General features: G+C 34.5%; 1 protein-coding gene across 1 annotated transcript in view; it reads right to left on the bottom strand.

Moving 5' to 3' along the window:
• The window catches only part of LOC115230943 (cadherin-related family member 2-like), a gene marked incomplete at its 5' end in the record, with an annotated part of 30,731 nt that extends 13,517 nt beyond the window's left edge, over positions 1-17,214 (bottom strand). The window contains 6 exons of the mRNA XM_029801046.2: positions 2,844-2,968; positions 6,072-6,305; positions 12,075-12,312; positions 13,158-13,219; positions 14,975-15,130; positions 17,050-17,214. Coding sequence (XP_029656906.1) covers positions 2,844-2,968; positions 6,072-6,305; positions 12,075-12,312; positions 13,158-13,219; positions 14,975-15,130; positions 17,050-17,214 — 980 coding nt within the window. The remainder of the gene's footprint in view (positions 1-2,843; positions 2,969-6,071; positions 6,306-12,074; positions 12,313-13,157; positions 13,220-14,974; positions 15,131-17,049) is intronic.
• Between the last annotated feature and the right edge of the window lie 1,290 nt (positions 17,215-18,504).

Raw genomic sequence — 18,504 nt, 5'->3', positions numbered from 1 at the left:
CATTGGTGATAAGGGGAACATGAGGTCGTATAAAAACAGAAAACAGTACGAGAAAAATTACAAAGTACATAGGAAAACTGATGTACAGAATTAAAAGCAGAAAAGGTATTGAAAAAAGACACAGAAATGAATTGAAGAAGAGATTCATAGAAAATGAATCAAACAGCCTGGAAGAACCTATGGAATGGATATATGACACATTCCAGGTACCAACACTGTTACAGGGGGTTGAACCTATGCATACAATTCGAAGGAAAAGGAAGAACACAGAGTTCCTACAAATAGATACCAAAAAGAAAAGTATTAAGTTGAAAAAAAAACGTTAAAAAGAGAAGAGGGGTGAATAAAGTAAAATAAAATTACTTGCTTCCCACAGAAAAAGAAACTAAAAGGGGAGACATAGTGAAAATGGTACACTCCTTGCCATGTGATAAACTGGTGTGGTAAGATACAGAGACTATGAGGTCAGACAGTCAGTCGTTTTAGAAGGTCAGTAGTAGTAAAGTTATTATACAAGTTCTTTGTTGGAGTCAGTGTCAGTTACATGATATATACATGTTTGAGTTATCGTCAAGGTAGATGTTTCAAAGTCAAAAGATAATAAGACACAGAATACCACCACAACATAATAGTGGCAACAAAAATATTACAGTGCCAATAGCAACATACAAGTGGACAAGGATCCACATTATAACAGTAACTGTGGTGGAAAACTTGAATTGTATGACTAGAGGTCTTGCAAAGAAGTTGGAAGTTTCCAAAAGTACCATTTACGAATACTTTTACGTTTGGGTGCTTCACAAACTGTCAGAACAAAACTGCAGAGACTGGTATCTCTGATATTCTTCTAAAATGCAATGGAAATAAGCCTTTCTTGAAGCAACTGGTAACTGGAGATGAAAATTGGATTGTTTACAATAATATAGTGAGAAAAAGATCATGGTGTTTGTTTGAGGATCCTCCAAAACAGCTTCCTAACCAGAATATCCATTCAAAAAAATCATGCATTGTGGTCTAGTAGGATTTCAAAGTCACTATTTACTATAAGGTACTCCAACAAAATTTTTTTGCCTATTCATGCTACATGGCAGTGAAACATGGACCGTGACTGCTGAGGATATGCACAAGCTTGCAAGAAATGAAGCCAGTATGCTCCGATGGATGTGTAATGTCAGTGTTCATACTCGACAGAGTGTAAGTACCTTGAGAGAAAAGTTGGACCTAAGAAGCATCAGTTGTGGTGTGCGAGAATGGATGAAGACAGGTGTGTGAAAACGTGCCACACCCTAGCGGTTGAAGGAACTTGTGGAAGAGGTAGACCAGGAAAACCTGGGGCGAGGTGGTGAAGCACGACCTTCAAACATTAGGTCTCACCAAGGCAGAGAAGACCTGGCAGGACAAATGAGACCATAACCCGTGGCCTTTACCTGGGATGTAGCCAGTCCACTTATGCATACCTTTCCTTCTTTGGACACAAAACTCTGCTTGCGAAGAGCTGTTGAGGCAAGTGAAATCAAAATCGATCAAAAAATCAATGGAAATTGTAGTTGTGATACCAGTGCCAGTGGCAAATAAAAAGCACCATCTGAACGTAGCCGTTGCCAGCGCGGCCTTGACTGGCTTCCATGCCGGTAGCACGTAAAAAGCACCAACTGATCATGGCCATTGCCAGCCTTGCCTGGCACGTAAAAAGCACCCACTACACTCATGGAGTGGTTGGTGTTAGGAAGAGCATCCAGCTGTAGAAACACTGCCAGATCAGACTGGAGCCTGGTGTAGCCTCCTGGCTTCCCAGACCCCAGTCAAACCGTCCACCCCATGCTAGCATGGAAAACTGACTTTAGACGATGATGATGATGATGATGATGATGATGATATTGTTACTAATGTCTTCCCAACCTTCTCTTCCATTTTTATATAGTTTGAAAAACACTTCCATCATCACTATTGTATCCATAAGTTCATCATGTTTACCAATGCCAATTTAGTCACACTTACCTATCTTCCAAACAATTTATTTGGGGGCAACACAATGTTTCAATATTTTGTAATCTTCTTAACTCTAATAATAACAACCCACCTGAGACTGTCCCTGGTTCTATGATATAAACTTCCTGTTTAAAGTAATCTAAACGAAATCTTTCATGTTAAACATCACTTTAATGATAAAAAATTATTTTACTGAATTCTTTGTTATTTTCAAACTTAATTGAAACAAAGGTCGTTGTATTTCAAAAGAAATAAGTTAACAAAAGGCTTAAACATTCTTTTAAAATATGAATGTCTCGTGGGTGATAATACTGTTTCAAATTTTGTCAATGCATTCTCATTAGCTGCAACCAAGACATACTACTTGAATGCATGACTTACTATTTCTGGAACTTCACTATATCTTGAACACTATCATTCAAATGTTATACAATGTCTTGAGAGTCTGCACAAATAAAGTGAGATTGCCAGTAAGCAGTCCAAGCCTTTTGTTGACCCAACCCAAGTGGGGCCCAACACAACACACTCATTTTGCAGCTTAAAGGTACTAATGTGTATAAAATATTTGAGTCCGTTTAAAATTTTAAAAATCTGTTCTCCAATTTTTAATTAACAGCTTCTCAATAAATTCATACTTCGTTCCAAATATTACAATTCACTTGGAAAGTCATCCTAAATGTCAATGTTACAAAACTTGTTAGCAATATTTTACCTCATCTATGAATGAATTTTGACCTTCATCTCTGATCACAAAAGCTTCTTTGATTTGAAATCATTCCATTTAAAATTTTCAAAAGTTTATATTTGGTAAATATATAAAAGAAAATGAGTTCATCAGTTTGAGAACTACCAACCTCTGATTATCTGCATGAGACAGAAGCATCGTAATGATGAATATGAAAACCAACACCACAGTGACTGTAGTAATACTTGTGAAATTCTTTTCATTGCTGTTGGCAGCTCCAGGTGATTCAGGTCGCTAGAAGAGCAAGAAATATCAATCAATAAGGATTTTTACAGACCAATAAACATAAACATAAAAACCACATAACAACAACATCAATAATTAAATAATAATTTCTGAGGCAGAAATCCAACAATTTGTTGGATGGGGATTAGTTAATTGAACTGATCCCTGTACTTCATTGGTACTTTATCACATTGCTTCTGGAGAGATGAACAGCAAAGGTAGCCTGGACAAGATTTAACTTGTGAATGTAAAAGCACCAATACAAACACCACAAGGATTTTGTCTCTGACACTGTAATGATTTTGACAATCAACTGCCTTAACAACAACAACAGCAACAAAAACAACAAAAAAATCAAAAATCTGTAAAGATTGTGACTGTGGTAATTGCTGCATTAGAGACTGCAAATGAATAAAGAAGACTGGAATGGAATCTCCTGCAGAGCTTCTATAGAAGATTTGCCTCTTAGGAGCAGAGAATACCATTACAAGGGTTTTGAACATTGCATGGTTTATCATGTGGATAAACATCTAGATATGATCCCAAGAAAACCATGTCTCAGAGAAATCCAAAAGATTTTGCTGACAAGTACTGCCCACATCCTCAGAAAAACCCTATCTATTTAAATGTCTGTGTTGTATTATATGGAGATATTTTGCTACAGCCCCTGCTACACCCACTCCCCAAGATTTCAGTCATACTGTAACATCACTTCCACTTCACTCACCCACAGGATGCTGTGTGTCTTGACAACTGATTGTAACAAACATGCAGATTAAAAGTAAATAATAAAGATAATAATAATAATAATAATAATATAATAATAATAATAATAATAATAATATAATAATAATAATAGTAATAATAATAATATTCAAAAGATAGTGCTCATGGGAACTGCTCATATCCTACGCAAAATACTTTCTATGTAATCTCAAGGTTTAAAACAAACAATTTTTATTTTATTTATTTTTTAAATTTTATTTTGTTTATTTATTTATTTATTTATTTATTTATTTATTTATTAGACATTCACTAGTACAACCCCCCCCCCCAGATATATGGCACATTAGGCACAACAACAACGTGAACTTCCAACCTGTTGTCTCTTGAGGTCTCTGGGTGAGACTTGGAGCCAACTTGTACAAATATAAAGCAAAAGTCAAACATAGAATAATAATAATAATAATAATAATAATAATAATAATAATAATAATAATAATAATAATATATAATAATAATAATAATAATAAACATCAGTATGGAATTTAGGATCACCAAATGCTCAGTACTTAGTATGAAAGAGGGTAAAAAGCAGCCTGCAGAGGATTGTGATAAACATAAGAAGAAACCATGAGTGAACCCGATGGTAGTAGATATGGGTGTTTAGGAATTTAGACATTCTACAAAGAGAAATGAAAGTCAAGGTCAGTGAGGTGTATCAAAAATGGGTAAAGATGGTGTTGAAATCCAACCTGAATGCCAAAATTTGATTACTGCAATGAATATCTGGGCAGTTGCAGTGGTCAGATATAGTACATCCATCCTCAAATGGACTATGGAGGAAATATCAACACTGGATAGAAGGACGAGAGTTGATGACACTGCATGGGGCGCTACACCCTGAAGTAAATGAAAACAGACTGTATATGAAAAGAAAGAGTGGTGGCAGAGGACTAATTAGTATAGCCCATTGTATAAGGTTGGAGGCGCAATGGCCCAGTGGTTAGGGTAGCAGACTCTCGGTCATAGTTTCAATTCCCAGACCAGGCATTGTGAGTGTTTATTGAGCAGAAACACTTAAAGTTCCACAAGGCTCCGGCAGGGGTTGGTGGTGAACCCTGCTGTACTCTTTCACCACAACTTTCTCTCACTCTTTCGTTCTGTTTCTGTTGTACCTGTATTTTGAAGGGCTAGCCTTGTCTCACACTGACATGCTGAATCTCCCTGAGAACTACATAAAGGGTACACGTGTCTGTGGAGTGCTCAGTCACTTGCACGTTAATTCACAAGCAGGCTGTTCTGTTGATCAGATCAAATGGAACCCTTGTCATCGTAACCGACAGAGTGCCAACCAAATTGTATAAGGAGTAAAAGAAGAATGCTGGCTGAGTATATCATAAATAGTGATGAAGACCTGCTGCAATATACCATGAAAGATATGGGTGTAAATTCAATGAATGATGGGCAAAGATGAATTTAAGCAAAGAGCTGAGAAGAGAAAAGAAGACCTTCTTGAAATGAGAATGCATGGACAATTTGAAAGGAATACACAAGATAATAAGGATAATACAGCATCGTGAACATGGCTTGAGTGAGGTGATTTGAAGCGTACCACTGGAAGCCTGATCACTACTGCATAAGATCAGGCTCTCGCTACCAATTCAATGAAGTATAACATCTACAAAACTTCTGACACCCAGAAATGCAGACTCTGTGGAAAGAGTGTGGAAAATGTGACCCACTTGGTAAGTGGATGTGAAAGCCTTGCACAAAAAGAATACAAATGCCACCATGATAAAGTGTGTGTGTATCTTCATTGGCTCTTATACTGTAAATACCAATATGAAGTAACAGAGAACTGGTGTGAGCATGTATCAAGTAAAGTTATGCAGGAGGATGGAAAAGTAATGATACTCTGGGACTATGATTTTCAGATGGATCATGTAATCGAACACCGTCAGCCGGATATTGTCATATTGAATAAGAGAGACAAATACTATCAGATCATTGATGTAGCCATACCAAATGACATGAATGTTGTGAGTAAAGATGTTGCAAAAAATCACCAAATACTCCAAATTGAAAGTGGATATGACAAAACTGTATGGAATGAGAGGATAATGTAAAAGTGATACCAGTGGTGATTGGAGCATTGGGCTCAATCCCATTAAAAGTCAAAACTTCTTAAGGCAACTGGAAATCTTAAGGCAACTGGAAATCCCATGCAAGATTGATGTCTTACAAAAAGCAGCCTTATTGAGTATACAAATATAGCTCCATCACCAAAGTACAAGATTCAATCCTGATTTAATATAATTAACGACTTTACCCTTAATTCAATATTTTTACAATGTCAAAATGTTAGAAATATTAGATTTTTAGTACTCACCAATACAGTGATATTAACAACAGCAGTATCTTCCTTGACTGGTTTACCATTATCTTCAGCTTTGACTACTAACTGGATGACATTATCAGTCAGGCTTTCATAATCTATATTTGATGGAGTAATAATTCCATTTTGTGCATTTATGGAAAAACTGTTTGAAAGGACTTGACTAGCATTTACTATTGAATATTTTACTTGAGAATTACCTGAATTCTCTTTATCAGCATCAGTTGCCTATAGTGAAAGAGAAATCAACAAGAAATTACCCTTCAAACTAACCACTTTTACAAAATTAATACATAATAATTACAATAGAGAATTCCCCAAAACTGATCTGTCTCATGAGTTACAACCACTTTAGAAGAGGAAAACCAGCATGTGTGTGTGTGCATGTGCATGTAGATAGTATTTGAGGACAGATTTTGTGGTTTTAAAATTGGTAACAGAAAAAAATTGTATTTTTATGAAAATAACATCAACATAAAGCTAACTTATCAATTTAATAATTTCATCTAATAAAACCACCATAAGCATCAATAAGTGTCTCTACGTGGAGTCAAAATCATTTACAAGCTCGGATTAAGTTGTCCCTGTTCATATCAGACATGACTCAAACTATGGCACCTTTCAAAGAATTTTAAGTCCTATGGAGGTGTTCATTGAGATTTTTGTCAACAATACTCCAGCAGATTGAGATCTGGAGAATTAGGAGTTTAAATGGTGGGAGTGATGTGATCATGCAAATTGTTGGCCATCAATTCTTGTGTCATTTGAGCCTTGTGTGATGATGCAGAATCTTGCTGAAAGACATAAGGCCTTCCATTGCATACACTTTTGACCCAAGGAATTAACAACTTTATCCAGAACTTCAATATACACAGCAGCATTAACCATAAGGCCTTGTGGAAAAAAGTGAGGAGGCATCACATGTCCTTCATTGCAAACAACACCCAAAACCATGACACTTACAAGAAATTTTGTGTGCATTACTCTTGAAACCTCAGAAGGGTTTGCATATAGCCATCTGTCATTTCTTCTGTTAGTTTTCTGGTCTTGGTCAAAGTTTTTCTTATATGAGAAAAACCAAATCACACCATCTTCTGATGGATTTTAAGTTTGTTCAAAAGCCTTTTGGATCTGATCAAACAGTTTTCTTTTGTTTTTCTGACATGAATTGACCTCTCCTCATTACGTAAGATTTGTATCTGACTGGCTCCTGTGCTGGTGGCATGTAAAAGCACCATTCGAGTGTGGTCGTTGCCAGTGCCGCCTGACTGGCTCCCATGCTGGTGGCATGTAAAGGCACCATTCAAGCATGGCCAATGCCAATATCACCTGACTGGCCCTTGAGCCAGTGGCACATAAAAAGAATCTGCTATACTCTAGGATTGGTTAGTGTTAGGAGGGGCATCCAGCTGTAAAAACATTGCCAGATTGGACTGGAGCCTGGTGCAGCCTTGTGGCTGGCAAGCCCTCAGTCAAACCATCCAACTCATGCCACCATGGAATGCGGACATTAAACAATGATGATGATGATGATTATCATCATCATCATCATTTAACGTCCGTTTTCCATGCTAGCATGGGTTGGACGGTTCGACCGGAGTCTGGTAAGCCATGGAGGCTGCACCAGTCTCTAGTCTGATTTGGCAGTGTTTCTACAGCTGGATGCCCTTCCTAACGCCAACTACTCCATGAGTGTAGTATATATATATTTTAAGTTAAATTTTCTTATAAAATATGTTTTTAAGCATGCTTCACAATATATGGGCTGTATTAAGAAGTGCTCATTGCGAGCTAAATCAAAGGATAAGAGAAATTATAGAAGTAACACATCTAAGTAATCAATAAAAATTTCAAAGTATAATTAAAGCACACAGTAAATAAATATACATATAAATTTATATAAATAAGTGAATAAAATTACATGTAAAAACCATGCATTATGTACGTTGGGTTCAGGTACCAAATGGAGAAGTGACAAATAAAGAGACAAAGCTCCAAGGTAAAAGCTTCCAAAAGGAATAGTTCCAATCAATTAAGAATTTGATGTTTATGTGAATTGTTGGATAAGAGTTCAAAATTGTTTAATTCAGGGATAAATAAATTGGTAAAAATATATAAATTCAGGTAAATTTTAGGGATACATTAATGTATAAATGGCGTTTAAAGTGTTTCATATACAGAAACATAATGCCCTCCCCACATTAGGATGGTTTCCTTCATGATGAAATCCTACATAATAGTAATTTGATAGATTAAAAAAGGAAGAGAATTTCTTTTATTTTTTAATATATTTTCAAAGCTCATATGCAAATTATGTTACACTGGCAAGAATGGAAGGCTCTAAAGTTCATAGTCAAGAATTCAAATATCAATAAGTTTCAAGAAATTATATAACCATGACCTACATATGTCTCTACTGCAGAAATTGCACATTGCTCTGTATGCAATTATGCATCCTAGTTGTTGCAATTTCCTCAAGGGTCTATCATTTATGACATTTTCAAAGTGAATGCATATACATACATATATATGTGTATGAGTGTGTGTGTGTGTGTATGTGTGTGTGTTTTAAAAGTAAAGTTTAAATTTAAATTCAAAATTTAAACTTTGTGTTAGCTGTTTCTCTAGTAGAATGCTGATAAAGAATGTTCACTGCCTATGGCTACCTGGTGTCATCCATGATAATTGCACAATCATTGCTGGCTCTATGTCAGGAATTCCTCAGTAAAAACAATAGATGCGAAAGATAGAATATACTAGAAACTTTATTGTCACAATGATCGTTTCAACATATCATGCAACTCTCCCATACAGCTGGGAGACTATACAATGAAATATGATGCACCACATGGGGCAGAAGTATCTCTTTAGGTGATGCAACACAGTTTCTCATTACATAAGTAATATTTCACTTTTCATATCAACTAGAGCATGTTGATAGCAGTCATATTTAAGATACATTGAGTAGGAACTGCAAAGAATAAATCAAGTGCTAAGCTGTGGATACAAACAGGATGTAATTAAGAAAATAATACAATGTAAAGATTAAGGAAAATAAAGCATACAATAAATTAAAATAAAACAAATCCATTAAGTCTGTCAATATCTGTCTTGCTATTCTGGAAATGAGCTGGTGGTAATAAATCCTTTGATAGTTAGCCGTCCTTGCCAACATGACATCATATGGCCAGACATCATTCCGGGTGGTGGTAAGGTCATAACACTTACTATTTGGCACACATCTATATCCCAACATACGCCTATTTACACAAATATGTACTCACTCACACACACACACACACACACATTTATACATGCATGTGCACCATTTCACATACATACACAGACTTATCAATATTTTTTTACATCAATAGGCAGATAGATCTGTATGCATCCACATATACATATATAGTCATAAACATGCACATACACATATACAGGCACATATACATATATACACACATGCGAGAGCACAGACACACTTATGTCTGCTTGCACATTAATCACTATTTGGGTTCACACTAATACTAGTGCTATGACAAATACTTACATACAAATTTATACATACAGACTTAGTTGTTTGCTCCCACTGGATGTAGTTATGCATGATTTTGACCTTGCATGAATGCCTATATGTGTATGTGTAGAGAGAGACACACACCACATACAAGCCCACACACCGATGACTGTATTTATAGAGACATACATACATGCTTATAGATATATATACACGTATATATATTCAGAAGATGAACATTCGTGTATAAGAACATAAATACTTGTATATTTACAGAACAAATTTACATGAAGTATAAAAGGTACATAAAACTAAGGGGAGGAGGCATGGTATTTCAGGTCTGATAGCTGCTGCTAGGAGCTTGGAATTATATAATAACTGTAATATTGGGAATACGTAAAAAGTGAAAAATATTCAACCAGTAGTGGATGCATATAAACATTACTGCCAATCCTGCCTTTGTTGACCAAAATTATCATTGGCTCTGTTTTTCAATACTGGGTTGGGTAGTTTACAATATGATATTTCTCAGTTAAACATTAACAGCAGCATTTTGATCTGCCCAAGAGAGTTTATACAATATCAATACACTCACCCATATCTTTTCTTTGCCAAATTTGTTTTCAGAATGATGCATAATTTTCTTTGTGATGGCTCTTGAATGAACTCATTGTTGGCATAGTCAGCTCTTAAATTTGTGGGGTTTTTTAAGCCTATGCACGGGATGTCTGGGCTAAATTTGACACTTTTTATATCTCCTTTTATCAGGAACATCTTGATGTATTGGTGAACAGTCATTGGTGTTGGAGAGAGCATTAAGATTAAAGCTGTAGTTGAGAAAAAGATAACTGACACAGAGGACTGGACGCTTTCTGAATATTGGAAAAATTTACCTGTATCATGATGGTCCACACCAGGTAAGAAAATGCTGATACCATGACTGTTGCTCAATGCTCTGTGAACACTGTAAAGGCTGTAAGATGTGACATGGACAGTTGCGTGGTCAGTAGGAAGGGACACAACAGGCATTCTGATTGTGTCTGCATTCCATGATTAATCCCAAAACTACTGGACTAGATAATGGAAGATCTGAGCAAAAGAATCAGGACTTTGGCAAGAGAAATGGGCATTAGACTCACCACCAAGAACTGCTTGATAAAGGCAAAAAAGCTCCTGAAAATGCTGAGGTATCATGTTGAGCCAGGGATGATCTGGTTCTCCTCAGATGGAAAGAACTTCTGCCAAAACTAGTTACACAACATCCAGAACACCAGGTATCTTGCCTACAATTCATGTGATATTCTACATATGAAAACCAGTTCCTCTAAACTGTGATGGTCTTTGGGTGTATCTTCAGTGAGGGTGACATCATGTCAACCCACTTCTCTGAACAAGGCCTTAGGCTCAATTCAGACAGCTATGTAAAGCTACTGGAGACAGTGGGCAATCCTTGGCTAGAGAGTATTGCTGCTGGAAGGCCATATGTGTGGTAGTAGATTTCAGCTCCCTGCCATACCTCCAGAAAGAGTCAGAAGTGGTTGTCAGAGAATTTCTACATCAAAAGCCCCAATTTCCGGTCAACTAATTCCTCCCATATGTAATCTCACAGAGCATGATTGTGAAAAACACTAACCACTCTGCCTGCAACATCAAGGCTGAGCTGGTAGCCAAGATGAAGGTGGTATTTGAAGATCTTCTCAGGGACACAGTGAGGAATGCATGAACCAGGTTCTGGAATCCCTTTGAGGCTGTGCTGGAAGCTAAGAGTGACTACTTTGTATAAACTGTTATCTTGCAGTTATAATCTAGTTGATATTTTTAGATGAGATATTTTGTTTTGTTTTCCTTTTGTGCAAGCTGTCAAATTTACCCACAAACACCCTGTCTAATACAGCACAGCAAATTCTGTTCTCAATTGTATTTGTCTGATATGCAATGTATTTAACTTGCACACTGATTATCCAGAGGAATAGATTACTTATTTTAATAATTACATCTATTTTTCATTTGGTTCATATCATTTAGAAAGATTTTAAGTTTATGCGATGAAATGATTTTTATAGGTCTTATGGAATTTTTATTATTTTTGTTCAATTTGAAGTTTATCATTGTAGAAGGATCTCTTGACTAAAGAAAAGAGTTGTTTCATCATAGATGTTATAATATTTTAGTTAAATGGCAGATTGTTCTAGATTATATTTTAATCTCCAGTGCAGATTTTTGCTATCTATAGAGGTTATAGAATACATTACTGTGTTTTTCAAGCAATTATGTGCAAGAACCTAGTTTTCTCTCATCACAAACAACAATAAAAAATACAGAAAAAGAAATAAAGCCTGGTTTAATCCATTGGATAAAAAGCTGAATGCTAAAAAGTGTTGACAAGAATAATTTCTGTAATTATATGAGACTACAGTGAAATCTATTTCATGCAAGCACGTCAAGACAATGGAATAAAATACAGACAATGAATAACTTACTTGAACAGTGATTTCATACTCAAAACTGGTTTTGCCCTCTTTCAGAAGTCCAGTATAGAATTTTGGTCTGAATATAGGGGCATTATCATTAATGCCCTTCACAAAAACATCTAAATCAACAGTCGCTTTTCGATTACCTCCATCAGTGGCTTCAACAAGTAAACTATAAAAAGTTACTTTTTCATAATCCAGCTTCTTTGAGACTGATATAGTACCGCTTTTGCTGTCTATAGTGAAACTGTTTCAGAAGAGAAAATGAGAAGACATAAGTATATACAAAACTAGAAAAAGCAAAAGTAAGTGAAACTGAATAGCTTAATTTCTGAAAAGTAAAGTCAACTATTTCTAAGACAATATACTTCAAAACAAAGATATAATTACAAAATGAAGGTTTCATTGTTAACCATGTCACTACAATGCATTATGCATGAAGATTGCATACACATATATTTGAATTCATTTAAACATGACTACAACGTATTTTATCAACCCCAGAGAAAGAATGGTACAATTGATTTTGGCAAGATTTGAACTTAAGACAAAAAAATTAAGTAAAATATAAAAAAAAAAATTATGTAATCCAATATAGGCACAACACACAGTTGTGAGGTTTTCTTCAACTTAGTACGAGGTAAATAATTTTTGGAGAATGAAGTATTTTCTTTTTTTTTGGCGGGGGTGCCTGAAAGGGAAGGTCAGTCTATTTGATGCAATCTTTACTATATTGAGTATGTGTTTTTGACAAGGAAAACCTACCCTACCTCAGAGATAGCAAGGCCTAGTATTTGGAGCATATTTTAAAATTCTAGTTGTGTGCTATACACTTTTATCTTTATTTTTAGGTGGTGTTATGATAATATTTCATTGCTATGTAATAATTATGTTTTTGTTTGAAAGAAAGATTGATTTTTCATGCATCTATAAGTATATGTCTAGCATTTTACTTTATAATGTAATCAACAAATTAAAATTTATGATATAAAGCAATGCTAAATGTAAGATACAAAGAAAGGAACCAGCAATTAGATTCAATTTCAACTTTCATATGCAAATAAAATCACAATCTGAATATTATTTACTTACCTATTGTCTCCAAATATTGCATATGTCACTTCTCCATCTTTGCCTGAATCATCATCAGTAGCCTAAAATATAAATAAATATTTCCATAACTGAAAAAATTAGCTAAGATATTATACTACAAATTAATTAATGATGAATTTTAGGACTTAAAACTAGAAGGAGCAGCCTGAATTCCTTTGGTACCAGGACACTTTGCAAGATTATGGGTCCACTGGTTGAATTTTATATCCAACCAAGGACTATACACAGAAACTGTGATGCAATCTATTACTTATATGATTCAGGAATGTCAGCTCAGACTGTTTGGTCATGTTGACATACACGTATACATATCTATGGATGTGGGTATGTAATATTGTTGTTGATAAATAAATTGCAAATTCCTAGAAGGAAAGGAAAAAATTAGAATGCTCTTACCTCAAAAGAAAATCAGAAAAGTGTATCAAGTTTCACTTCACAAGGATCAGTGGAATTCATTGGCCATACCTACATGTGTACACTACCCCAACTCCTGGCCAGAAACTACTCTCCCTCTGAGATCCCTTCCATATGTCTGTCCCCATCAACATCTTGATGAAGAAAGTAGCTTTTCAAATGTCTCACTTTTGACATGATGCCATTTCCTCTCACTTCCAGTCCTGACATCACTCTTTTTCCCTTGCTTCCGATTCTGATGTCTCCCTTCACTCCTCCACAGAGTTAAAGAAAGGGGGGAGGGAAGGAGGAAGGAAGTAAGTGAGTGAGCAAGGGAAAGAACAAGTATGTGAAAGAATCTATAAATATTTTTGGAATATAGAATTTGCATCTTGACCCTGGATAAAGCATAAAAAAAGACACTTTTCAACATTAAGAACATTTTTTTTCTGCCTCATCTTATAGCCAAATCAACAAGACACAGCAAAAGTTCTCTGGATTCTGTGTTAAACAACCATGCTAGTACTACTGCAATTGAAAAGCATTTCTTTCCAAGACCATCTCATGGTACTGTGTAACTTCATTTATCAGCATCCAAAAATTAAACCTAAGCAACCCCAGCACACTCATTTGACCCTACAGATCTTCAAAATGCAAAGTAAGGTCCAATTATACATGATCAACAATTTGTTGATCGATCTCAAGTGATGGAACCGCTCACCAAGGGGACAATAAAGAACTAAAACAAGAGGGAAATTTTGTACTGTGGAAAACACTTCTAACTCATACAAATATGGATAAACCAGCACAAAATGGTTGTGATAGTTATCTCAGAAACTAACTCTGTAACTACTGTTGGTTAGATAGAACTTTAGAAATGACTACAATTATAAATTCAAATCCCACCATGGGAAAAATCTAAAGACAACTTTTTTATACAACAGAAAATGCATCTCTGATCACATTAATACAAAAGAGCCTAAATTGGCCTCATGAATAATTGTGGTTGAAAAATAAAGTGAATTTAATAAGATTATACATTTTCTTATTTAGATGTATATTTTTATATGTACACAATGTTCTGATTAGGCTGCTTTCTGCTCATAATCATTTATTATACCACTTGATATATGCATGATACCATGCTAGATTTGATTCAAAACCATTTTTCCTAAGCTCAGGATAAAGTCCTTATCCATAGGCTATTGCTGCATGTACAGTGGTCAGTATGTACATATCCGAGAAAATGTACCTGAGATGATCAGTGATCAAACAATTAAAAACATGGTAGAGATATAAAGACTGTATATATGCATTTTAAAGATGATGTTAATTGTCTATAAAATTATTGAATTATTAACAATTTGTCTTAAATATTTAAAGGGAAATTATTTCATACTTACAGTTATGGTGATCAGATTACCAACAGTTTTATCTTCAGAGACATTTACTTGATATTTTTGCTGAGAAAATTGGGGAAGAAATTCATCCACAGGCAATATTTCTAGAGTAACATTAGCTTCACTGGCTTTAGATGAAGCTTTATCTTCAGCAACAATCTGGAAAATTCATAAATAAAAAAGGGGCACCACCTTCAAGGGTCTGATAAAAAAAATTGACTCTATTACTTATTTTTTCAAGTCTGGTATTTATTCTATCGTTTTTTCCCCCCAAAAAACTGGTAAGTTAGAAATAAACAAATCAATACCAGTTGTCAAGCAGTGAGGGGACAACAAACACGCATGCACACACACGATGGGCTTCCACACAGTTTCCACTGACGGAATTTCACAAGGCATTGGTTAACCTGATGCTATAGTAGAAGACATTTGCTCAAGATGCCATGCAGTGGGACTGAACCTGAGACCAACCACAACAATAACAAAGTATGTAATTCATTTTCGAAAAAATGTTAATCTCTTATCATTGTTGTCGTCATCATTGTTGCTATCAACATCCTCATTATTATCATTGTTGCTATGTTCAGCTTTGACTTCAAAAACTTCTCCTCTCCCTTCATTATCATTATAATATTGAGAAATGTAAAACCTGAAGTAAAATCCTATTGGTTGACTTCATCATAACTCAAGAGGTTCAAAATAATAGGCCACTGAACTAGGACATCACAAAGTATTCCACGTGCCCTTTTTATCTCTATATTTTGATAATAATTAAATTTTAATTGCTTTAAATACTGGCTGGATAGATAAAACAATTCCTCTGAGCTCATAGCAAAACTTAGTGAAAATGCACACAAGAAAATTTGTAAGTATATTTTAACAAAATGACACTCTTCAAAAAGATCTGTTAGAAGTTTAAGAAGAAACACAACATTACAGAAATCCTGTAACCAACCCTGAATACTCATGGCTTTCACCTATATACATATGTGCCATGTGGTATTTTACAATTATTAGATTTCAAATCTAATATGCTTCAATCCTGTACCATACATATAAAGATATGATCTGTTGAATTGAACATTTGTTTCTTCATTTCTTCATTTTATGTTTGCTTTTCCAGTCTCACATGGATTCAATATTTATTGAGGAACTATTTTTACAGTCAGATGCTCTTCCTGTTGTTAAACCTTACTTATTTTTTCAAGTAAAGATATTTTAGCCCAGTTGTCTTTGAAAGTGCAGAGATATGGGACAATTTATTAGCATCAACAAATAATCACTGCCATTTTCCTTCTTTTATTTATTCCCTCAATGTTTTTCAAAGAGAGCTTCTCAACATGGACAAATGACAAGAGAAGAAAAGTACCTAACTGACAGAGAGATGAATTGGGATGAAATATCAAAACGGAGTACATCACAACTAAGTTTTACGAATCATGCATCCTGTGATGTCCTCAACAAACTTGGCGAGATAAAGTGTATCAAAGAGTGATAAATGCAGATGCGGGAAAGTGATAACACCGAAACACAACTGTAATAAGTTATGTTATGGTTAAATTGTTCAAACTCTGTGTAATAACAAGTGTAATAATTAAACATGGGAAAGAAAAATATTGTTTACAGCTTTTATTCACATGCAGGGTCAGTGGACAAGGTTATAGTAGTAGTCAGCAGTTTAGTGGTAGAAGCAGAATGACAAAAATGAAGCTTGTGTGACCTTAGGAGAGTGTTAGGAAAAGTTGCTTGCTAGAAAGACACACAGTGTGTGGAAGCAAAAGAAAACTGACCACTAATGTAATTTGTGGGTTCCTATACCTATGGGTAAAGTTGAGATACCACTTAAGACTGTGTGATAATAAAGTGAACTCCTTTATCTCACTGCACTGCACACTATATGTTAAAATTGGAAAACTTGTTTACCATATTTTTAAATGACAGTAAGCTATGTTAAAGGATAATGTATAAAATATGAAGGGGATAGCAACAGATTTGAAGTTTATTTGTACAATACTAAATTTCATCCCATGCTTATATCAAGTTACATTCATTCAAATTAAACTCAAGAACATACCTACCTTAAATGTCATTTGTTTTTCCTTTTCATAATCAAGTTCATCAGGATTATTAACACTCAGAGCTATAGTTGTTTCTATTACTGATTCTACTGGAATAACTTTAAGAGCAGTGAATGGTTTACCATCCAAAGTTTTCAAGCTAAGACTGAATTTACTGTACTCCACCTAAAACAAATGAAGTAGTACATAAAAATGTACTTCATTATGTTAGTAGAATGAGAAGAAAAAATATATATTCTTAGACAAAATTGTATATAAAGTTATAATTTTCTAGACTGTTGATCTAAACTTAATTCTTAAACAATTTAATATAAAAGCTATCCTTTCAGGGAATTTTTGTCTTTCTTAAAATTTATAGAAAAATGTTTGGAATTGTCTTGTTTATATGAGTAATTGTCAAGAAACATTTTTTAACCTTGAAAATTACTTGATTTTAACCTTATTTTCATAATTTTTAAATCTTACTTTTTTACTTTGACACATTTTAACTTCATTTTAAGCTTATTATTATTATTATTATTATTATTATTATTATTATCATTATCATTATTATTATTATTATTATTAATATATCCATAAACATTTAGGAGCTCTCTCTAGTTTTAATTACTTTGTGATGTATGAGTATTCTTGTTGTGGGGATAAGAATAATAATCGTTCACCCATCCCACATGACAAATGGTATGTGGTAGTCATTATAAATAAGAGGATGTCTGTCAGTGTTGAGAGAGAATATGAAATATATGGTCATAGATAGTTGTAGTCTTACTTGTCTTACTAACTATGCTACTATACCTGAGTGGATATTATAACAATCCAACATTAAGGATGAAAACAGTGTCAATGAGGAATTAACAAACGCACAAAAGCTTTTTTGGTGTGAATTTACGGAAAATAAAAATTGCAAAATTTGGGAAAATTTGTTGGCTGGTTTGCTCGGGCTGCAAAAACAGCAACAACAGCAACTGAAAGAACAACAGCAGCAGCTACAACTGCCAGAACAACGGCAGAAGCAACAACAGCAGTAGCTACAACTGCCAGAACAATGGCAGAAACAACAACAACTGAATGAACAACAGCAGCAGCAGCTACAACTGCAAGAACAAAAGTAGAAGCAACAACAACAATTACTATTACAGAAACAAATGAGTTGAGAATAAAAAAAAATTGAAAGGTAGGACAAGTCATAGGGAGTGCTAAAAAGAGCTCCAAAGTGATAGCCCCAGACAACAGTTCTACTAAAAATTTGCAGAAATATATATCAAATTTAGGTTTAATCAATACATAAATATATATATCAATAAATTTATTTATTCTTTTCAGAATCTAAAAAGAAATTACTTTTTAGAGAAATTTCATCTTTTTTAAAACCTTGTTTTAACTTTTTTTTACTTGATTTTAACTTTATTAACTTTAAAAAGTGATTTGTTACAATGATTAATCATTTAAAAAATA

The sequence above is a fragment of the Octopus sinensis genome, unplaced genomic scaffold (assembly GCF_006345805.1).
Source record: "Octopus sinensis unplaced genomic scaffold, ASM634580v1 Contig16860, whole genome shotgun sequence".
Taxonomy (NCBI): domain Eukaryota; kingdom Metazoa; phylum Mollusca; class Cephalopoda; order Octopoda; family Octopodidae; genus Octopus; species Octopus sinensis.
This window is presented reverse-complemented; position numbering and strand designations above follow the sequence as displayed.